This window comes from Budorcas taxicolor, chromosome 16, assembly GCF_023091745.1.
Source record: "Budorcas taxicolor isolate Tak-1 chromosome 16, Takin1.1, whole genome shotgun sequence".
Taxonomy (NCBI): Eukaryota; Metazoa; Chordata; class Mammalia; order Artiodactyla; family Bovidae; genus Budorcas; species Budorcas taxicolor.
Window position 1 is genome coordinate 33,235,700 of NC_068925.1, and position 24,807 is coordinate 33,260,506.

At 40.3% G+C, this 24,807-nt stretch overlaps 1 protein-coding gene across 2 annotated transcripts in view; it reads right to left on the minus strand.

Annotated features, from left to right (window-relative positions):
• The window catches only part of EFCAB2 (EF-hand calcium binding domain 2), a 117,766-nt gene extending 98,341 nt beyond the window's left edge, over positions 1-19,425 (minus strand). The window contains exons 1-2 of one of the 2 annotated variants that reach the window (XM_052653963.1): positions 19,053-19,144; positions 18,224-18,692 (exon numbers count right to left, since the gene is read on the minus strand). In XM_052653963.1, the coding sequence (XP_052509923.1) occupies positions 18,250-18,692; positions 19,053-19,083 (474 nt within the window). In that variant the 5' untranslated portion in view covers positions 19,084-19,144 and the 3' untranslated portion in view covers positions 18,224-18,249. Of the gene's footprint in view, positions 1-18,223; positions 18,693-19,052 lie in introns of those variants that run through there. The other variant, XM_052653962.1, reaches the window with a different exon arrangement.
• Positions 19,426-24,807: the final 5,382 nt, after the last annotated feature.

Sequence of the window (24,807 nt, forward strand, 5' to 3'; positions counted from 1 at the left end):
AACATTTAATTTCAAAAGAGGAAATTAATGATAATAAATACAGAAGGAGCTATATTAACCAAAATATATGTCAAACTGCTTAAGAAAACAGAGAGGCTTTTGTTTTGTTTCCTTTCCTTCTGTCCCATTGAGTGATAGTTGCCACTGACACAGTCCCAGGGCAAGGACGTAATCAAGGGTTTTCAATTTCAGCACCAGCTACCAAATACTGGCCCCACTACCCAGGGAGAATAGAAGAGTTTTTAAATATCACAGCTGGGTTTTTTTTTTAAAGCTAAGATGTCTGTATATATATTTAAATACTAGGTACTCAAAACCCCACCTACATAAATTAAGAGAAAATAATAAGCCCCAAGAGAAATCCTTATCATGAGACCTGTTTAAAACACACAACAAAGAAGGTAAAGAAATGCATTCCACAAATAATGCCAATACCTATTCCAGAGATACGCTGTTAAAAAAGAAAATGTTAAGAACCCATTAAGGTGTTTTGGGGGGAGGAGGCATTCTTAATGAATTCTTATTTTATAAATGGCTTGATCCAAAAACAATCTGTCACCAAAACACCTGGCTTAAAATACTGTATGGTATTCGCTCATGATCTAGCTTTATGTTACTATGTGCTTTCATTTATCAAATATTTATTGATCATGTACCAGAAATACATTTTAATTTAAAAGGAAACCAAACCAGCTACAGTGAACTATAATAGCAGATGTGCTAAAACTCAGCAAAGTATGTACAGAGTGTTATAGAAGCACAAGAGTGACACCCACCTCAGTTTTTAGAGTGAGACTTAGGTAAAGATGAAGAAATAGTCAGAAATGGAAATGGAGAGGCATTAATTCATCCCTAACCCTCTTCAAATCTCAACATCCAGTCGCAAAGAAATTCAGAATCTCTAGGCTCTAAAACCTTCTTACCTATTTCCTCTGCTACCACCTAGTCCAAGATAACACCATCATCATCTGCTCTTGCCCTGATCCAATCTGCCACAGTGTAGGCAAAGGACCTTGGACCTCTTAAAAACATAAACTGAATTGTATTATCTCCCTAGTTAAAAGGCTTCAATGACTTCCTCTTGCTCTTGGATAGAGGTCAGTACCCCTGACCTGGTCATCTAATAGGTGTGGTTTCGGCCTACCGTCTTACAGTCTCACCCACCCTCACTTCTTCACACCAGCTACACTGACCCTTATTAAATATTTCTAGTAAGCCATGCTCCTTTATTTATTCAGGCTTTTGAATCTGCAGTCCTTTTAGCTGAAAACTAGTAGGTTTGGGGGGCTTCCTCGGTGACTCAGTGGTAAAGAATCTGCCTGCCAGTGCAGGAGACATGGGTTCTATTCCTGTGTCAGGAATAATTCCTACAGAAGGAAATGACAACCCACTCCAGTATTCCTGCCTAGTAAATCCCCTGGATAGAGGAGTCTGGCGGGCTACAGTCCATACGGTCGCAAACAAGTCAGACATAATTTAGCAACTACACAACAACAACAGTAGGTTTTTCAGAACAGGGAATGCCACACTCAAAGCCCCTGAAGTAAGAAAAAATTAACTCAGGGGTCCCTCTTCTAGAACTTTTTGAGTTTATCCCAAATATCACTGAATTATGGTTCTCTTCTCTACAGTATATAATCTCTTAAGACGGTAAGACCCAAATATGTTCTATTCTCCAATGTCCATCACAGTGCCTGACACACTAAGTAATTAGTGATATAATATATAGAACTCTTACTACATACTTTACCACTGTATGAGGTAGCTTCTAATTTACTCCTCATTTAACATGCAAAGAAGTTAGAATAGTTATGTACCTAGCCTAAAATTGTTGCTGTTGTTCAGTCACTAAGTCATGTCCAACTCTTTTGAGATCCAGCTATTAAGAGGTAGAGCTGGAATTCAAATCCATAAAGACTTACTCTCAATTTCATGTTCTGAACCACTAAACAATACGATTTATTCAAGAAAGCCCAGGATGAGAAAACAATATATACAGAGGCTTAGAACTTTCATTATGGAAAAAACAAATAAACTGTCCATTATGGTACAATATAGAAGGCATGAAGGGTGGCACCTACCAGACTTGTGGTTAGAGAAGAACCTGGAGAACTAAAACATCACAGTCTGCTCCATTAGAGAATTAGACCATACTAAGGCAATGGTGATGGACAGGGAGGCCTGCTGTACTGTGATTCAGGGGGCCGCAAAGAGTCGGACACAACTGAGCAACTGAACTGAACTGAAGGCAATGGGAAACATGAAAGGTTTCTGACAGAGAATTCATCATCAGATAAGCAGATTTTCAACATGGTAAATGAAAATAAGTAAAACAAGAGGCTTTTGCAATAATTCAGTAGATGCACATGTACGTATGAATAAATTGAAGAAGCTCCTATTTTTATGACTTGTATTTTCTCTGTCATATAAGAAGTGAAAAAATGAATAGGGAGGATGCCCACTCTTATCACTTCTATTGAACATAGTATTGGAAATCCTAGCCACAGAAATCAGACAAAAAAAAAATAAAACATATCCAAATTGGAAGGGAAGAGGTAAAACTGTCACTATTTGCAAATGACAAGATACTCTATGCAAAGGCATTAAATTCTCCACACAAAAACCATTAGAACCAATAAATGAATTCAGCAAGGTAGCAGGATACAAGATTAATATAAAGAAATTTGTTGCATTACTTTATACTAACAAAATATCAGAAATAGAATGCAAAAATATAATCCTGCTTAAAATTAGGTCAAAAAGAAATACCTAGGAATAGACTTAAACAAGGAGGTGAAAGACCTATATGCTGAAAATTATAAAACATTGATAAAGGAAATTGAAAATTATTAAAAGAATGGAAAGATCTCCCATGCTCTTGGATTGGGAGAACTCACATTGTTAAAATGGCTTATCCCACACAAAGCAATCTACAGGTCTCATACAATCACTATCAAAATACCCATGACATTTTTCACAGAACTAGAACAAATAATATTAAAATTTACATGGACCCACAAAAGACCCAGAATTGCCAAAGGAATCTTGATGAAAAAGAACAAAGCTGGAGGCATAATCCTTCTACACTTCAGAGATTACTGCTGCTGCTGCTGCTGCTGCTGCTGCTGCTGCTGCTGCTGCTGCTAAGTCACTTCAGTCGTGTCTGACTCTGTGCGACCCCATAGACGGCAGCCCACCAGGCTCCCCCGTCCCTGGGATTTTCCAGGCAAGAACACTGGAGTGGGTTGCCATTTCCTTCTCCAATGCATGAAAGTGAAAAGTGATAGTTAAGTCACTCAGTCGTACCTGACCCTCAGCGACCCCATGGACTGCAGCCTTCCAGACTCCTCCGTCCATGGGATTTTCCAGGCAAGAGTACTGGAGTGGGGTGCCATTGCCTTCTCTGTCAGAGACTACTACAAAGCTATAATAATCAAAACAGCCTAATGTTGGCATAAAAAAGATATGTGGACCAATGAAACAGAATAGGGAGCCCAGAAATAAACCCACATACTTACAGTCAATTAATATACAGCAAGACAGCAATCAAATACAACAGAGAAAAGATAATCTCTTCAGTAAGCGGTATTGGGAATACTGGGCTGCCACTTGTAAATTAATAAAATTAGGACATTCCCTCACACCATATACAAAAATGAACTCAAAATGTTTTAAAGACCTAAATATAAGACATGACACCATGAAGAGACTCCTAGAAGAGAACATAGGCAAAACATTCTCAGACATAAATTGTAGGAATATTTTCTTAGTCTCCCAAGGCAAAAGAAATGAAAGCAAAAGTAAACAAATATAACCTAATCAAAATTAAAAGTTTTGCACAGCAAAGTAAACTGTCAACAAAATGAAAAGATAACCTATGAACTGGGAAAAAATATTTGCAAACAATGTGATTGATAAGAGTAATAGCCAAGAATATAAACACCCCATACAATTAACTATCGAAAAACAAACAACCTAATCAAAGACCTAAGTAGACATTTCTCCAAAAAGACATACAGGTGCCCAACAGGCACAAGAAAAGACACTCAACATGACTAATTATTAATGTGAATCAAAACTAGAATGAGGTATCACCTCATACTGGTTAGAATGGCTATCATCAAAAAAAGTCTATAGATAATAAATGCTAGAGGGAGTGTGAAGGAAAGGGAACCCTCCTACACTGTTGATTCGAATGTAAATTGGTACAGACACTTGCAAACAGTATGGAGTTTCCTTTAAAAACTAAAAATAGAGTTACACACACACACACAGAGGAATATTAGTTATTAAAAAGAATGTTATTTGCAACAACATGCATGGGCCTAGAGAATATTATACTAACTGAAGTCAGTCAGAAAAAGACTAATATTATATGATATCATTTATATGTAGAATCTGAAAAATAATACAAATGAATCTATATACAAAACAGAAACAGATTCACAGATACAGAAAACAAACTAATGGTTACTAAAGAGGAAAGAGTAGGGAGGAGGAATAAACTAGGAGTATGGGATTAATAGACACAAAATACTACACATAAAATAGATAAACAATAAGGATTTACTGTATATAGTACAAGGCACTATATTCAATATCTTATAATAACCTACAATGGAAAATAATCTGAAAAAAAGAAATATATATATATATCTAAACTACTGCTGTATACCTGAAACTAATAAATCAACCATACTTAAATTTTTTTAAGTGTATCTAAATTAAACTTCACAGAGATTTTACATAAGAGATTATCTTTGTTCCTAGGAAATATATACAAAAGTATTAAGGAAGAAAGCGGTACAACTGCAACATACTACTCTTAAATGTTTCAAGTAAAGAATATACATATATAACAGATACATACAACAAGTTATATGTATATATATGAGAGAGAGTGATAAAATGTGACAAAATATTGAAATTAATCTGGGTAAAGGGAATGTGGGAATTCTCTGTACTATTACAATTTTTCTGTAAATTTGAAATTATTTTACAAAATTATTATTCAAAATTATTCTTAAAAATAATCAGTGATGAATAAAAAGGCAGTTCAAGAATAAAATATCTGAATTGAGGATGTCAGAGGTCGCACAATTCTAGATGTTATAAGATACAAGTTCAGCCATGAAAGTGGGCAGTTGAAGTATAATGCAGACAAAGTCATTGAAACTGGTCACATTTGAAACACTTTCCCTCTCACTTCATTATATTGCACAGTTTCTATGAAATTTCACTTACTGATTTCACCTTTCACTCTTCTTTTGAAGCCTTTAGTGCTTATGCTATTTTATAATGTAGTTACCAATGCAAATCTACTAACCAATTAAAAAGTTGCATAGTTCCCTTTCCTTTTAACTAATGAAGATCTTAATTATTAGAATTTCAAATTTCTATCTCTTTGACATCCTATTAAACAGACTACCACTTTTGAGGTTTATTATCTTGGGTCCTACTCAGAAGTATTTGAGAGTCCCGTGGACTGCAAAGAGATCAAATCGGTCAATCCTAAAGGAAATCAACCCTGAATATTCATTGGAAGGGCTGATGCTGAAGCTACAATACTTTGGCCATCTGATGAGAAGAGCCAACTCATTGGAAAAGACCCTGATGCTGGGAAAGATTGAAGGCAAAAGGAGATGCAGGCGGCAGAGGATGAGAAGGTTAGATAGCATCACTGACTCAATGGACATCAATCTGAGCAAACTCTGAGAGATAGTGAAGGACAGGGAAGCCTGGTGTGCTGCAGTCCATGGAGTTGCAAAGACTCAGACAAAACTTAGCAACTGACAACAACAACAGAAGTATTTAACCTGTGTGATACTATTAAACTGAATACAAATGTTACCGTTAGCTACTATATCAAAGTTGGTGATAATAATAGCACATCACCCCCTACTGTGCCAGGCATCCCTGCATCCTGAATTTCTCTGACTTAAATTTCCAGAAGTTATCACCTGGTTACGCCAAAGGATGAGAGATCCAACCACTTGCCTTATGACTTTCATCCAAACCCCCCATATTTAGTCTCACTCCACACACAGGCCATCAGAGGTGGCTGCTGCCTCCAGTTCTAAAAATTACCAGGATTTCACAGCTTCCCTTGGTTTGTTTCTTTTTGGCTCCCTCCTCCACAGGCTTATGTTTATTTTCTTTGGTTCTGCTAAGTTAGTGGCCACTCATTCATCCATTTAATAAATTATTATCTCCTCTAGTAATGTCTTTTTATAAACCCCTATTATCTCCTCTCCTATTCTCTTTATCTTTGTAAGCCTATGCCTTTTTTTTTTTTTTTAATTCTTTTACTGTCATTCTGTGGGATTTCAGTAAGGGCAAAAATAAACATGGGTACTCAATCATCATGTTGAAGCAGAAATGCCATTCTAGCATTTTAAACAATGAAGTTGGATTTAAAATGTAATTTCCAATCTAAGTGCTTCTGCAAATGTAACAAGGGTAGCTCTGAACTATTTTCAATATTTTTAGAAGGTTAAAAAAAAAACACATTTACCCATGAAAAGACCATGCAAGATGACACTAAACTACTTTACTCAATATGTTACCCTTGGTTTATTTATTCCTTCAACAAACATGTACAGATTGATTACAATAAAGCCTATAATTGGTCTAAATCCCAAGGAATTGATAGAAAGTGAAATAAAGTCTCTAACTTCATGAAGTTTCCACTGTAGCAGGACAGACAAACAGCAAGCAAATATGTATCTTATTCTAATCATAAGCTCTGACTGGCAATTGTGTATCTTCGATTAATTAACCATTTTTAAAAGAAAATAATGTAATTAGTAAAAAGGATCACAATAAGTACTCATAGAATTTAGAAATGAGATTATCTTCTGTAACTCATAAATAACTAGTATGAACCAACAAAGAGGAGAAGGAATGAAATCATTTTTCCAAAGGGGATAGACAGTGGGGATCAAAGCTGTGTCAAAACATTCTTGATACAAGACATTCATTGACCATTTACTGCAGTGGCATTATTCTGCAGCATTATTTATAGCACAGAAAATCTGGAAACAGCGTAGACATCCAATAGTCAGGGAAAGCTTCTGCTAAGTCTGCTAAGTCACTTCAGTCGTGTCCGACTCTGTGCGACACAATAGACGGCAGCCTACCAGGCTCCCCCATCCCTGGGATTCTCCAGGCAAGAACATTGGAGTGGGTTGCCATTTCCTTCTCCAATGCATGAAAGTGAAAAGTGAAAAGTGAAAGTGAAGTCGCTCAGTCATGTCCGACTCTTCACGACCCCATGGACTGCAGCCTACCAGGCTCCTCTGCCCATGGGATTTTCCAGGCAAGAGTACTGGAGTGGGGTGCCATTAGTTAAATATAATTCATAAATATAATAAATGCAGCTATTAAAAATAATGCTGAGAAATACTGATTCACTGAAAAAGTGCTTATAATAATAAGTACAAAAGCTGGATATAAAACTGTATACAATGTAATCTCAAATCTGTAAAACAAAACAAAATACAAATCTGTCTAGAAAAAACCTAGAAGCAAATACACTGAAACTTTACCCTAGAATCTAGATCAATGGTTTTTAATAGCATCCTCATACTCCAGTAACTTTGTTAGAAATGCAGATTCTCAAGAGCCCATCCTCAGCCCACCAGCCCCAGACTTACAGGTGAAGAAACTCTGGGAATGGTGCTTAGCAATCTGTGGTTTAACTAGCCCTTCAGGTGAGGCTGAAGTTCATTAATGTTTGGGAACTACTGCTCCAGATAAGGAGATCATGGGCCAAGTTTTCCTTCCTTTTATAATAAAATTCCCCTTGACTTCTCTATGTGGGGTATAGCGACTAAGAGCATTGGCTTTGGAGTCAGACAGACTTGAACGTGAGTCCTTGTTTCAGCAGTGAGCTAAGTGGCTGGCCTTGGTCATACTGCTTTACCTGTCTATCAACACTACTCTAATCCATGCTCTCCTGCTTTACATTGTTTCTGACAAGAAGCCTAGGTAAGGCTTCTTTCTTTTCTTCTGACTTCTTTCAGGATTTTCTTGTTATCTTTGGTTTTCTGCAATTTGAAATATAATATACCTAGGCATAGCATTCAGGTATGACCTAAATCAAATCCCTTATGATTATACAGTGGAAGTGAGAAATAGATTTAAGGGACTAAATCTGATAGATAGAGTGCCTGATGAACTATGGAATGAGGTTCATGACATTGTACAGGAGACAGGGATCAAGACCATCCCCGTGGAAAAGAAATGCAAAAAAGCAAAATGGCTGTCTGGGGAGGCCTTACAAATAGCTGTGAAAAGAAGAGAGGCGAAAAGCAAAGGAGAAAAGGAAAGATATAAGCATCCGAATGCAGAGTTCCAAAGAATAACAAGAAGAGATAAGAAAGCCTTCTTCAGCGATCAACGCAAAGAAATAGAGGAAAACAACAGAATGGGAAAGACTAGAGATCTCTTCAAGAAAATCAGAGATACCAAGGGAACATTTCATGCAAAGATGGGCTCGATAAAGGACAGAAATGGTAAGGACCTAACAGAAGCAGAAGATATTAATAAGAGGTGGCAAGAATACACAGAAAAACTGTACAAAAAAGATCTTCACGACCCAGATAATCATGATGATGTGTCACTAATCTAGAGCCAGACATCTTGGAAAGTGAAGTCAAGTGGGCCTTAGAAAGCATCACTACGAACAAAGCTAGTGGAGGTGATGGACTTCCAGTTGAGCTGTTTCAAATCCTGAAAGATATGCTGTGAAAGTGCTGCACTCAATATGCCAGCAAATTTGGAAAACTCAGCAATGGCCACAGGACTGGAAATTCCAATTTCATTCCAATTCCAAAGAAAGGCAATGCAAAAGAATGCTCAAACTACTGCACAATCGCACTCATCTCACATGCTAGTAGTAATGTTCAAAATTCTCCAAGCCAGGCTTCAGCAATACGTGAACCGTGAACTTCCTGATGTTCAAGCTGGTTTTAGAAAAGGCAGAGGAACCAGAGATCAAATTGCCAACATCTGCTGGATTATGGAAAAAGCAAGAGAGTTCCAGAAAAACATCTATTTCTGCTTTAATGACTATGCCAAAGCCTTTGACTGTGTGGATCACAATAAACTGTGGAAAATTCTGAAAGAGATGGGAATACCAGACCACCTAACCTGCTTCTTGAGAAATCTTTATGCAGGTCAGGAAGTAACAGTTAGAACTGGACATGGAACAACAGACTGGTTCCAAATAGGAAAAGCAGTACATCAAGGCTGTATATTGTCACCCTGCTTATTTAACTTCTATGCAGAGTACATCATGAGAAATGCTGGACTGGGAGAAACAGAAGCTGAAATCAAGATTGCCGGGAGAAATATCAATAACCTCAGATATGCAGATGACACCACCCTTATGGCAGAAAGTGAAGAGGAGCTAAAAAGCCTCTTGATGGAAGTGAAAGAGGAGAGTGAAAAAGTTGGCTTAAAGCTCAACATTCAGAAAATGAAGATCATGGCATCTGGTCCCATCGTTTCATGGCAAATAGATGTAGAAACAGTGGAAACAGTGTCAGACTTTATTTTTTGGGGCTCCAAAATCACTGCAGATGGTGACTGCAGCCATGAAATTAAAAGACGCTTACTCCTTGGAAGAAAAGTTATGACCAACCTAGATAGTATATTCAAAAGCAGAGACATTACTTTGCCAGCTAAGGTCCATCTAGTCAAGGCTATGGTTTTTCCTGTGGTCATGTATGGATGTGAGAGTTGGACTGTGAAGAAGGCTGAGTGCCGAAGAATTGATGCTTTTGAACTGTGGTGTTGGAGAAGACTCTTGAGAGTCCCTTGGACTGCAAGGAGATCCAACCAGTCCATTTTGAAGGAGATCAGCCCTGGGATTTCTTTGGAAGGAATGATGCTAAAGCTGAAACTCCAGTACTTTGGCCACTTCATGTGAAGAGTTGACTCACTGGAAAAGACTCTGATGCTGGGAGGGATTGGGGGCAGGAGGAGAAGGGGACGACAGAGGATGAGATGGCTGGATGGCATCACTGACTCGATGGCCGTGAGTCTGCGTGAACTCTGGGAGTTGGTGATGGACAGGGAGGCCTGGCGTGCTGTGATTCACGGGTTCGCAAAGAGTCGGACACGACTGAGTGACTGAACTGAACTGAACTGAGGCATAGCTTTTTGGTATTTATCCTGATGGTGTTCAGTTAGGTTCCTGGATCTGGTTTGGTGTCAGTCATTAATTTTGGAAAATTCTTGGCCATTATTTTTTAATATTTACATTTATTTATTTATTTTATTTAGTCACACTAAGTCTTAGTTGTAGCATGTGGGATCTAATTCCCTGACCAGGGATCGAATCTGGGCCCCCTTGTATTGGGAGTGTGGAGTTTGAATCACTGGACTGCCAGGGACATCTCTCCTCTTGGCTGTTATTATTTCAAATATTTCTTGTGCTTCATTCTTTGATTCCTTTTCTTCTGGTAGTTCCAATTATGTGTATTTTAGACCTTTTAAAATTGTCCCAGTTCTTGGATGTTCTGGTTTTTCTTTGGTTTTTCACTTTTTCTCTCTGCATTTCAGTTTGGGAAGTGTCCAGTGGCATCATCTTCAAGCTCAATGATTCTTTCCCCAGTCACGTTAAGTCTACTGATGGGCACATCAAAGGCATTCTTTCATTTCCGTTACAGTGCATTTGGTCTCTAATATTCCTTTTTCTTTCTTGGAGCTTTCAACTCTCCACTTGAAATACTCATCTGTTCTTGCATGTTGTCTACTTTTTCCATTGCAGCCCTTAACATATTAGTCATTAAATTCTTTATCTGATAATTCCAAAATTTGTACAATGTACCTGAGTCTGGTTCTGATGCTTCCTTTCTCTTCAGGTTGCTTCTCTTATCTTTTAGCATGCCTTGAAACTTCTTGTTAAAAAACACACCTGATGCATCAGGTAGTAAGAACTGAGATAGAAGGTCATTAGTCTGAGGCTTTATGCCTGTTTGACTAGCAATACAGTGTGTGTGAGCTTCCCAGATGGTATTAGTGGTAAAGAACCCACCTGCCAGTGGAAGAGACCAGAGACACAGGTTCGATCCCTGGGTCAGGAAGATCCCCTGGAGGAGGACATGGCGACCCATTCCAGTATCCTTGGGAGAATCCCCATGGGCCGAGGAGCCTGGCTGGCTGCAGCCCATGGAGTCACAGAGAGTCGGCATGACTGAAGCGACTGAGCGCACAGGAGGGTGTGTTTACCGCTTCCTGTTCCCTGTAGCTCTGGTGCCAGGTTCCTGACAGAATTCCTCCTTAGACACAGTGTGCAGTTACGCTTTCCAGCTGTAAAACACTGGTATTACACTGGGTCCTATTTATGTGGTGATAAGGTGTGAGTGAAGAAAAGCAATCTATAATCTCGTGGTTAAATTTGTTTTTGGTTTCTGGAATGTGACCCTTATAACTGTTTTTTAGCTACTTCCCATCCTCTTAGATGAGATAAGAAGGCTATGGGGCACTGTGGCTGGCTAAACACAGATAGGTAGGACAAGGCTCTGGTAATGTCTTTTCCCCCTGGAAAGCACATCTTTTTATGAAGAATGTTCTGGAGATTTCAAAACAGTTACTTTCCCCCTCTGCCTGCTAGAGCAATAAGGAGGTCTTTCCTGTCCCTTTACCAGATAGCCTGGTGGGGTTCCTGGAAGTAAAACCCAAAAAAATATGAGAGACTTCCTAAGGCTGTAGGTTGCCAGCAGTTTCTCACTAGCACAGCTTCCACATAGCCTTCAACTTTTCGTCAGAATTACCAAGTATTTCTTCCAGTTTACGGCAACAGGGGTGATGACTTCCAAGACTTAGTGCTGGAGCTGAAACTAGAATTCTGCTTTACCATCCAAGCCCCTGTTATTCATTTGTAGAAAGGGGATAAAAGGGATCTCTCTCACATAGGTTTGTTCAAAGAATTAAATAACATAATTCATGTTAAATATTTAGCCCAGTGCCTATTTCAAAGTGCTGATGCGATCAAGAACTCTTTAAACTGAAGTCTAAGGAAATTAAATGACATGCCAATGAAATCTGGAAAAGAAAAAAAAAGCAGTGTTCGTTCAAGCCCAGGTCTTAAGCTCCAAATTTATTGCTACATTTAAAAAATAAGTTATTTCTTTACACTCATTCATTCCTTCAACAAGTATTTACAGAGTGACTGCAATACATCCTACAACTGTTCTAAATCCCATGGAATTAACAGTAAGTGATATAACTCTTACTGAGAGAGTCAGTTCCTAGGTAGGTTGAAGTCAGGATTCCCAAGGAGAAAGGGGTCCAGAGCCCTCGAGAAGGAGAAAGGGGTCTGGGGCTCTCAAGGAGAAAAGGACAAACGTTTTTTTCTATGTTACTTTGTCTTAGTCAATATAACAATGCATCTTGCTTGAGGACACGTTTCTCCTTAACAAGAACCTTTTGACTAACCCTGTCATCTTAAAATTATATTATGGGAGTGGGTCTGGTAAAATCTTTCTATTGTTCATTCCAATCTTGTTAATTTAAGATGTATGTTTCGGGAGTGGGTCTGAAAAAAATAAATAAGGGCTTGATAAGACTAGTCAAAAGCAAAGGCAAAAGGGAAAGATACACCCATTTGAATGCAGAGTTCCAAAGAATAACAAGGAGAGATAAGAAAGCCTTCCTCAGAGATCAGTGCAAAGAAATAGATGAAAACAATAGAATGGGAAAGACTAGAGATCTCTTCAAGAAAATTAGAGATACCAAGGGAACATTTCATGCAAAGATGGGCTCAATAAAGGACAGAAATGGTAGGGACCTAACAGAAGCAGAAGATATTAAGAAGAGGTGGCAAGAATACACAGAAGAACTGTATAAAAAAGATCGTCACGACCCAGATAATCATGACGGTGTGATCATTCACCTAGAGCCAGACATCCTGGAAAGTGGGCCTTAGGAAGCATCACTATGAACAAAGCTAGTGGAGGTGATGGAATTCCAGTTGAGTTATTTCAAATCCTGGGAGATGATGCTATGAAAGTGCTGCACTCAATATGCCAGCAAATTTGGAAAACTCAGCAGTGGCCACAGGACGGGAAAAGGTCAGTTTTCATTCCAATCCCTAAGAAAAGCAATGCCAAAGAATGCTCAAACTACTGCACAATTGCACTCATCTCACACACTAGCAAAGTAATGCTCAAAATTCTCCAAGCCAGGCTTCAACAATACGTGAACCGTGAACTTCCAAATGTTCAAGCTGGTTTTAGAAAAGGCAGAGGAACCAGAGATCAAATTGCCAACATCCGCTGGATCATTGAAAAGGCAAGAGAGTTCCAGAAAAACATCTACTTCTGCTTTATTGACTATGCCAAAGCCTTTGACTGTGTGGATCATAATAAACTGTGGAAAATTCTGAAAGAGAAGGGAATATCAGACCACCTGACCTGACTCTTGAGAAATCTGTATGCAGGTCAGGAAGCAACAGTTAGAACTGGACATGGAACAACAGACTGGTTCCAAATAGGAAAAAGAGTACATTAAGGCTGTGTATTATCACTGTGCTTATTTAACTTACATGCAGAGTACGATCATGCAAAATGCTAGGCTGGATGAAGCGCAAGCTGTAATGAAGATTGCTAGGAAAAATAACCTTAGATACGCAGATGACACCACCCTTATGGCAGAAAGCAAAGAACTAAAGAGCCTCTTGATGAAAGTGAAAGAGGACAGTGAAAAAGCTGGCTTCAAACTCAACATTCAAAAAACTAAGATTGTGGCATCTGGTCCCATCACATCATGGCAAATAGATGGGGAAACAATGGAAACAGTGATAGTCTTTATTATTTTGGGGGGCTCCAAAATCACTTCAGACGGTGACTGCAGCCATGAAATTAAAAGATGCTTGCTCTTCAGAAGAAAAGCTATGACTAACCTAGATAGCATATTAAAAAGCAGAGACATTACTTTGCCAACAAAGGTCCATCTAGTCAAAGCAATGGTTTTCCAGTAGTCATGAATGGATATGGGATGTGAAAGTTGGACTATAAAGAAAGCTGAGCCCTGAAGAATTGATGCTTTTGAACTGTGGTGTTGGGGAAGACTCTTGAGAGTCCCTTGGACTGAAAGGAGATCAAACCAGTCAATTCTAAAGGAAATCATATTGAATATTCATAGGAAGGACTGATGCCGAATCTGAAACTCCAATACTTTGGCCACCTGCTATGAAGAACTGACTCATTGGAAAAGACCCTAATGCTGGGAAAGATTGAGGGCAGGAGGAGAACAGGATGACAGAGGATGAGATGGTTGGATGGCATCACCAACTCGATGGACATGAGTTTGAGTAGGCTCTGGGAGTTGGTGACAGACAGGGGAGCCTGGCACGGTGCAGTCCATGAGGTCGCAAAGAACTGGACATGACTGATCGACTGATCTGAACTGAACACTTAGATTTCATGTCATACATATGGAATCTACTAAACAGCCACTAATTCCCTAAAATGTACCAACCACTTCTTCCAATTTATTCAGCATTCCTTTAATGTCAGGCATTGTGGTGGGTGATAAATGACTAAGAAGATACTGTCCACATTACAACACATTATGAAATAGATATAACTATTTCCAGTTTACATTTGAGGAACGTGAAGATCCCTAGACTTAGTATCTTGGCTAAGATCAGATAGAGCTTGAGGAAACCATGATTTAAATTCAGATCTTACTTCAGTGCTCAAGTTTTCTACTATTTTGAACTACACTCTATACTATCAATAGTTCACTTTTCAACAAGCAGTATTAACCAGTTTTTTACATTAGATTTCCAAATGCTGGGTTTCAAGAGGAATGGCACAATACAGGGAAACAAACACAAAACAAAATTATAAAACTTCTTCCATCTAGGAGCTGATTCCTGAATTGGAAATACTTTACCAAGCAATATTATCAAAGCATGCAAAGTAAAAAGAATATTTTAAAACAAACAAAAATCATAAATCCTAGAAAGAACTTTGAGTACCTGAGTCTTATTAAAAAAAAAAAAAAAAAAAACACAACTGACATGCCTTCCAAAGCTCAATGCTGCTAAGTCGCTTCAGTTGTGTCTGACTCTGTGCGACCCTGTAGACGCCAGCCCATCAGGCTCCCTCGTCCCTGAGATTCTCCAGGCAAGAACACTGGAGTGGGTTTCCATTTCCTTCTCCAATGCATAAAAGTGAAAAGTGAAAGTGAAGTCGCTCAGTCGTGTTGGACTCTTAGCAACCCCATGGACTACAGCCTACCAGGCTCCTCCATCCATGGGATTTTCCAGGCAGGAGTACTGGAGTGGGGTGCCACTGCCTTCTCCAAAGCTCAATGGCCTGCCAAAAATTAGAATGTTATTCCTAAACAGTCTGTTTCCTAGACATGATTTTGATCACAAATAGAAGATTCTTCCAGTCCTATATAAAAGTCTCTAAGAGATAGTAACATTAAAATAAGATTTAAAGATCCAAAGAATCAACAACTACATTGATTCCTCATTTTAAACAAAACAGAGGAAAAGAAAAAAATTAATAAATGACGCTCTGGTTGAGGAAACTTACATGGAAATAACAGAACTTCAAAAATAATCTTCCCTATCCTGCTGCAAACATTCTTCTTTTAGTAAAACAAATAAAATTAAGTACTTTTAAAAAAAAATCAACTTGATTCTAGAATTTCAAATTCTTTATGTCATATTTTCTAATCTAGGAAAAAAGATAAATTATACTATGTATAAGGTACAAAAATGTTACAAATTAAGCATTTCAACGTATATAATCTTACAGAAAATTTTTATAAATAGAGCAAAATAGCCCATCATAGATTTAGTTACTATTTCTTACCAATATTCTCACTATTTGTATCAAGATTAATCCCTAAATGTTGAAGAGCTGGACATGATGACTACCCAGAAACTTAATCCTTTAGAACTTGAAAAAAATTCAAGATTAAATATGAACAACTTAAAATATATATGTGTTGTTATTTTTTAAAGACATGCCAATGAATTTTTTTGGCTCTCAAAAAAAACGTTTGTTGAGCCAGATGAAATAAAAGCATATAGCTTATTTGAAAGAAAGAGGGAAAAAAATCTCTAACAATAATTGTATATGCTTTTAGGTGTAGATCTTTGGCGAAACAGTAAATAATGTTTTGATTAAAACAAACACGTTTAATTAAATTATCTGAATGTGACAATATTTATTGAATTTCTACCATGTGCTGTATATTCTGCAAGACACTGAGTATAAAGAAATGATCCCCATCCTCTTTGAGCTTAAAGGATATAGCCTTCAAAACTATCCTTTTCTTTTGCTTGATTCCATGTTCATCAAGCAACTTTAGACATATAAATCTACCCTCTACAAAAGCTTAATACACATGAAACAATATACGACATTGCAGAGGTCAGCTTCCTGACCGATGTATTAATTTAGATCATACCCCAATTTAAATTAATAAATCATTATTCAGGTTTGTACATAACTCTTTATGAGTTTAGTTAGTTTGAATGAATCCTCAAAGCCTAGCCTATTCGGATTAATTGGTCAGGCGTAATTTCTGAAACTTCAGAGCAGAGAATCAAATATATGAGTGAAACATGTGTATTCAAAGATGGTTATCAGCATATGAGTCTCTAATTTATCCTTAAGACAACATACCTTTATTTCATTCTCGAGACAACATACTTCTATTTCATCATGCCCGTCAAGCTGCAATTACAATTAGCTCATAGGACCGTTGTAAAGAGTAACTGAGATATACCGTGTAACAATGCTTCTCAAACTTTAATGTGCGTGTGGATCACGGGCAGGAATGCATAAATGCAGTCTAATTCAGTAAGCCAGGGGCACGGACTGCCCTCCTTCCTTTCTTACAAGCTCCCAGCGATACCAGGCTGCTGCCCTCATCAGGGGATACAGCACACCTGGCAAGCAGCTGGCACATGGGCTGCACATACCAGTCCAGCTGACTGCTCTCTCCCTTTTGTGAATGTCTTATCTTCCTTATATAGCTTACCTTCTTTGGGAGAAAAAAATACCCTCCAAAGTTCTAACCTGACTCAGAATGCCTTCCATATGGTAGGCATTAAACACATGTCAACTGAATGAATGACACCCAGTCTGATTTTAACAGTCGTTACTTCTATGGCTATAGACAGAATTGTTTCTTCTCTGAAATAGTTTATTATAAATAGGAAAGTATCCTTGAAAATCAAAAAAGCTTTTCAATCTATTTTTTTAATGAAGAAAAACAAACTGTATCTGAAGCATAATCCAGTGTGTCTTTTCCTCAGGCTGACCTAATCAAATCTTTTTAAAAATCCATGATTATCTCCTGAAAGTCTTCCTTTTTTTAAAAAATAAGAATTTTAATAAACAAAGGTAAGTCTTTCTGGGGAAGTTTTGTGTTTTTTTGTTTGTTTTTTTTTTAGCTGCACTGGGTCTTCTCTAGTTCCTGCCAGCGGGGGCTACTTTTCACTGGGGCGCAGGAGCTTCTCATGCCCCGGGCTTTTTTTTGCTGGAGAGCCCAGGCTCAGCAGTTGTGGCGCAGGGGCTTAGCTGCTCCCTAGCATGTGCAGTCTTTCCCCAAGAGGGATGGAACTTGTGCCCCCTGCACTAGCAGGCGTATTCTTAACCGCTGGACCCCCAGGGAAGTCCCTCTGGGGAAAGTTTTAAAACTAATATTAAAAAAGTAATCATTATCTTGGGACGTACCTTATACTTTTAAAACAGCACAATAAAATTATAAGGACATCTTAGGAAGGTAACATCTATAAAATGATGGGCTTTTCAAACTAACGTAATCATAAAAAAAAAACAAATCAAATAGTATTATTGCTATCACTACGTAGCTCTTTGGCACAGTGCCGTGTGTTTCTCCGCCTTTCTTCCGTGATCACCACGACAAGTGACTGACGACCTCAGCGCTGGCTTCTACATTTGTAAATATTACTTAATATCATTACATCTTTGTTCCATGCTGAGAAAAATGGTATGCTGATATGTCTCAAGCACTCAAAAAAAGAACAAAGGTGGGGTATTATTTTCATTTCTAAGATGTTTACCTCTATCATTTCAATGGCTTGACGTTTTAGCGACGAGTTCATCAATTACTGAAATACAGACTTATTTTTGAGTAACTAAAGGAGGATGGTAAAAAAAAAAGCATCAACTTTTTAATCAAACTGCTGAATTAAAACGTTAACAGTCTTAACAAATAAACATGGATCAGCAGGTTTTCTTTCCCCTAATAATGAAAACATATCAATGCCTCCCACCCGGCGACCGGAGGCCCAGTCCCGCCTCTGCCGCCGCGATCGCGCTGGGCCGTCTGGTGGCGCCGCAGAGACAGGCCTGCGCACCGAGCTCTACGCGTCGCCTCTGGAGTTTGCTCTTTCATCTTTATTAAAGTTTTTTGTATTTTGTCTTGTTTGTCGCATAAGACAAGACACCAGGCGGGCGGCGCGCGCGCTTCGGATCCTAGAGGAGCGGACGCAGTCGCGGTGACCTCCAAGCCGTCCTCCCACGTCCCCGCTACGAAGGCAAAATGGTGGCCGCAAACGCCAGCCGTCTGGGCCGGGCGGGGTTTCAGCGCAGCCGGGGAGGAGCACGGCAGACGCCCGCAGCCTGAGCCGTCCTCACCCAGGCCGCCGCGCGGGCCCAGAGCCTGAGGAGCTGCCGGCGTGGCCCCTGCGGCAACGAGAACCCAAGCTAGGGCTTGGAGGCGGTGTCCTCGACTCCGTGAACGAGGACGCCATTATGGGCCTCCGGGCCGGCGCCTCGGCCGCAACCCGCGCTGGAAGCGAGGCTCGGGGCTCCGAAGGCGGGACGGTGGGGGCGGGGGCGGGATGAGGGCCCGGGAGGCGGGGCGAGGGAGGCGGGAACGGGGGAGGGGGCCTCCGCGGCAGGGCGGGCGGCGGGGCCTGGCTGGGTCGGCCTTCTCCCTGAGGGTGGGGCTCCAGAGGTAGGGGGTCCCACTCTGTCTGGAGCTCCCCGGTGCGGCCGAGGTCGTGGCGGGCGGCGAGGGCTGCGCTTCGCGGTGCCTCTTACCTGTGCCGTCCCTGTCTCTGTCGTCCGCCATCTTGTTGCGGCGCCGTCGCCGGGGCGAGGCCTGTCGCTAAGCTAGGTCACGGCGTCCTGACACCCTTCAGCCCCGCGGCGAGTCGGCCCTGGAGGACGGGAGGCTCCGAATCCCGAGGGAAGGAGACCCTGGGGCGGGGGTGGGGGGAAGGAACGCTCCGAGCGCGCGCGCCCCCGGCTCCCGCTAGGACCCCGTGGCGCTCGGAAGCCCGGATCCGCGCCCGCGACCCTTTTTAGCCGCGTCGGTGGCTTCAACCTATTCTGCCCAGCACCGAGCCCTGAACCCTGATTTTTCTGGCATGGAGGAAGTATTTAATAATAAAGTTCAGAACCCCTCCTTTCCCATTTTTCTGATCCATTTGGGGACACACTGCTCTCCTCGTCCCCGTTGCTCGACTTTTTTTTTTAACTGCAGATTTTAAAACGCAGCTGGAGAGCTGGTGCAGAGCTCGACTCCGGAGGGTAACAGAAGCAACCCGCAGTGCCGCCGCCTCCCCTTCCCATCTGCCCCACCTCCGGCCCACGTTTTCGCCAGTCCAGTGCTCGCCGCCCGCTCCCAGAGACCGCGAGTGCACAGCGGGCGAGCGCTGGAGCTGGGACGGAAAACTGGGCTGGCGGGCAGGAAACCAGAGAGCCATTAGTGTTACCGGTGGAGCTGAACCGCTGTAGAAAAACATGCTGTAAAATCGGCGCAAACATTGCGTCGTCAAGGCTGCGATTTCTCCTACAAAATAGAGGTTCTCATAGCAACAAAGACATGCCTGTATTGTGCCCACTGTTAGGTACATGAAGATGTTCCTACTTGTGAAATTTGACAAGATGTCCAGCTAAAATAACCGAGGGAAAGTTTTACATCTCGCTTTTTGAAATTTGGAAGCTGTAACATGTTAAATGTTTGTCTCATTTTAAGGAAAAGTTCACTAGAATATTTTCTTTTAAAAATGATTTTTGAATAATATGCCTAATGGTGTGGTTCGAGCGAATATATATATTTTCGAAACTAGTTTTAGATGGTTTTTTAGTCCATGTGCGTGCTAAGCCGCTTCAGTCGTTTGACCGTTTGCGACCCCCATGGACTATAACCCGCCAGGTTCCTCTGCCCATGAGATTCACAGGCAAGAATACTAGAGTGGGTTGCCATTTCCTTCTCCAGCAGATCTTCCCGAATTAGGGATCCAACCCTGGGTCCCACATAGAAGGCAGATCTTCTACTGTCTGAGCCAGGAGGGAAGCCCCTTTAATGCATGTGTATATTAATTTAAATGACTTGATTTTATGTAAAAATCATTTATAAACAGCTAATATTAAGAGGCCTTCAAAATATAAGGTATTTAATGGTTTGATTAGCTGAGTTTTTATATTTTTTATTCTGGTTCTATAATCCCTCAGTAAACCCTAAAGAAAACTAATATTCTTTATTAAAATAAGTATTTTTTCTGTAGAAATTATTCCTGTGGTGCTCCAATTAGCATTCTCTGAAATTGACTACGAACAATTGAATCCTCACAAAATGGCTCAGAAGATAGATATTTATATAAAATGAATATAACCATGAATAATAATTTCTTAATGCCAAAAAGTAGAGTAATCATTAGCACAGACTTCCCTGGTGGCTCAGTGGTAAAGAATCCACCTGCCAAGGCAGGAGATGTGAATTCAGTCCCTGGGTTGGGAGGATCCCCTGGAGAAGGAAATGGCAACTCACTCCAGTATTCTTGCCTGGAAAATCCCTTGGACAGAGGAACTTGGTGGGCTACAGTTCAGTAGATTCACAAGAGTTAGTTGCGACTTAATGCCTGAACAACAACAAATGATTAGCACTCATGTATATTTAAATTTCATGATCGTTATGGTCTAGTTATTTGTTTGTTCAAGACCCTCTTCATATAGGTGATGAAGGCCTTTGAAATAAATGTGGGAGATCCCAGCTTTAGTCTTCATGCTCACTACTCACTGTACCTTTTCCTGTGCTGCTCCCAGTTTCCTTTTTCTGGAATGCCTTTCTCTCCTCTCTCAGCTCTAACATTCACCCTCCCACAGACACACATTTGTCCCCTCCCTGTTGTCAATGGCCTCTGTGAAGGTCATGTGCTCCCTGAAGCTTTCCGTGTCAACCCCTTCTTCTGAGCTGTTATCTGTAGACCCTCACAAGGACTTCCCTTGTAGCTCAAACAGTAAAGAACCTGCCTGCAATGCAGGAGACCAGTGTTCCATCCCTGGGTTGGGAGGTTCCTCTGGAGAAAGGAATGGCAATCCACTCTAGTATTATTGCCTGGAGAATTCTCCTGGAATTGGAGAATTCCATGGACAGAGAAGCCTGGTGGCTACAGTCTGTGAGGTCGCAGAGAGTCAGAGACGACTGAGCAACTAAGACACACACACAGACCCTCACATTGATTTACAGTGATTCTGCTTGTTTCCCCCCACCAAACTGTAAGCTCTTGATGGGAAGTGTTTCATTTGTCCAAACTTTTCAATGTTTATGTCTAAAATAATGTGCATTTCTAGGGCTTTCCTGGTGGTCCAGTGGTTGAGCATCCACCTCCCAATGCAGGGGACATGGGTTCGATCCCTGGTCCAGGAAGATTTTACCTGACTTGGGGCAACTAGTCGCGTATGCCACAACTGTAGAGCCAGTGCTCCACAACCAGAGAGTAGCTCCCGCTCACTCCAACGAAAGAAAATCCACATGCAACAATGAAGACCTAGCACAGCTGAAAATAAATAAAGTTATTTAGCAAGTAAAATGTGTGAACTCTATCAAACTTGAAAAACTAATGTGCATTTTTAAAATTAGGACAGAATTTAGTCTTCTCAATGACACTGATAGGAAAAGCTTTTTATTTTTTAGATTATTTCAAGCCACATTAACCTCTAATTCTCAACTCCTACAGCATACTTAAGATAACACTCTAAATTTGGATGAGTAAAAAAATTTATGTTAATTAACCCCTCTACCCAATATAGATTTGAAGATGGATCCTAATATATACACATCTTTTGTATCCCCATAGTACCTATCCCAATTTGGGACACATACTAGGAGCTTAAAAGTACTTTTCAGTTGACTAGTTAGACATAAAAGTCTGTTATTATTCTGGAAAACTTTCCACAAAGTGAAAAAAAGGTTATCCAAGTGACAAAAGCCCACTATGCCAATGAGTGGGGCCAGAGGGATATGTATAGGTTATGTCTTTGTGTGATTGAATTTGTTGTGATAAATTTGTTCACACAGGCATGAGTTCTGTGCCCATGAGGGACTCAGAAAATGTTTCTTCTGAATGCAATTGACTCAGTTACCTAAGATGTGGGTAAAGTGAAAGGGTAAGTGGTGTGAATAATGCAAAATGATAGTAAAACCTTTACAGCACTGTTACTTTCCTAGGATGGGGATCACTGACATCCCTTTGGACTAAGAATAATTTTTTTAAAACCAGATTTTCCTTAGCCATTGCCCTGTACTGACCTCATGATTCTAGGCAAGGCATGTAATCTCTTTAAAACCTAGTTAACTTAGAGAAATGGAGATAGCAACATCCAAGCTCCTTGTCTTAAAGTTTTCATAAGACTCAATAGATGTAACTGAAAGCTTTGAAAATTTTAGAGAACTTGTGGAGAATCCCCACTTTCAGGTAGGTCAAACCCCAACTTCTCTCCCAAGATTCAGCTTCCACTTGGAGAGTTTGCTTTTCCAGGTCTTCAACAGGAGGCTGACTCCAGGTCTTACACAGATGACAGAGCTTCATGTTAAGTTTGTGGCCCCTTCCTGATTTCCCACCTTGGATTTTTAATCCTTATCAAGCATGAGTGGCTTTAAGGATATCTAGATTCTTTGAGCTCTTGAGTCAGGAAAATGAGAGGGAGGTTGTTACTTCTCATCTAATTCCAGTTTTCTAATGGAAGATAAATGTTTCATCCTTCTCTGGATGATTAACATCAAGAATCCCCAGACCTTCAAGAAAGACACTGCTCCTAACCTAGCCTTACCCATAAGGGGAGTAGCCTTACTCTGTGATCTCAAAGGGAAACATCAGAATATGATAGAATAAGGGTAGTTTTCTTACAGTTAAAATAATAAAAACAACTCTAAATACTTTGTATATATTATCTCTTTTAATCTTTCTCAGGCTGATAGTACCTCCATTTCACAGATGAAAAAACTACGTCTTCACATTAATGGCCTGTTTAAGGTCTCACAGCTAGTTGGTAAGAGAGCTGGCAAGGAGTCTAGTTCTGATTCCAGAGCCACTGTGCTTCTCTATAAATGTAAGATTCCATTGTTATATTCTATTTAGTAACCTGAATATTTAGAGGAGAATGTTAAGGGCAAAAATCCTGGACAGAATTAGTCACCTTCCTCACCCTTTTTTCTTTTTTTTCACTGCTTCAAAACATCAACCAAAGCAACTGACAACGACCCTTAGGGACTTGAAAGGAACTAGATAATGGCATGCATGGTGCCCTTGTCCGGACAAAAAATTAAATGTAAGGCCTAGCTTTGGGGTGGCAGGAGAGGAGGTGAAACCACGCCCCAGTGGTCTGCTCACCTTCTTTTCTTTCCTTCACGTCTTCCAGCAGATTGAGGTTTCAAGGCCCCTTGGTAATGAGGGAGAATTGTGTTAAATCCTTGGCTCTGGACAAGCGCATTTTCAGTGCCAGAGTTCCTTCAGGCTTTTCAAGGAGACCCAGGGCAGGAAGCTGGAACTGCAGCACTTGTGGGCAACTTGAAAGTAAATCTTACATGAAACCACAACTCTCAAAGCGTTTGGAAAAATAACCGTTCCTGGCGTTACTTCTCTCAAAAGTACATGTTTCTTTCTGTTTTCCTTAAGAACGCATATTGACACAACAAGTTACTGTTTAATTCATTGCTTAAGCATTTCCTGTTCTAAGCAGTACTTTCAGGGAAACTCATTGCTAAGCAACTTTTGATGAGTCTCTGGTTCTTTATTCATTGAAAATCAGACCTGAAAGGGGCAGGGTGGTAACTGACCCAGAGACTCAAAAAATGTTCATGATCTCTGATATAACCTCTTTCCTCTTAAGTGTGAAAATAGAGGGAAAGTGTAGAATTATACAGGTGGTTAACTTTGGAATAATGGTTTTTAGTTCCAGCTTCAAAAATAGATCTTTGAACTTAACTTTCATTTCTTGTTATATTTACATTAGGAGACAGAACTGTGCAGAAGAGTTAAGCCTTAGGAGGTAAGTGGACCCAGGATTGAACCTCAGTCCACTGCTCATTAGCTATATGAGTTTAGACATTCTTTCTCCTCTGTAACCTTGGCTTCCACATCTAAGGTTTTTGTTGTTGTTCAGTCACTAAGTCATGTCCAGTTCTTTGCAACCCCACGGACTGCAGTACACCAGGCTTCCCTGTCCTTTACCATCTCCTGGAGTTTGCTCAAACTCATGTCCATCGAGTCGGTGATACCATCCAACCATCTCACCCTCTGTCGTCCCCTTCTCCTGCCTTCAATCTTTCCCAGTATTAGGATCTTTTTCCAATCAGTCAGCTCTTCGCATCAGATGGCCGAAGTATTGGAGCTTCAACTTCAGCATCAGTCCTTCCAATGAATATTCATTCAGAGTGGATTTACTTTAGGATTAACTTGTTTGACCTCCTTGCTGTCCAAGGGACTCTCAGGAGTCTTCTCCAGCACCACAGTTCATGGGATAAGGAGATGATTGACCAGTTGGGACATGGAGGCCACCTCTGCTTCTC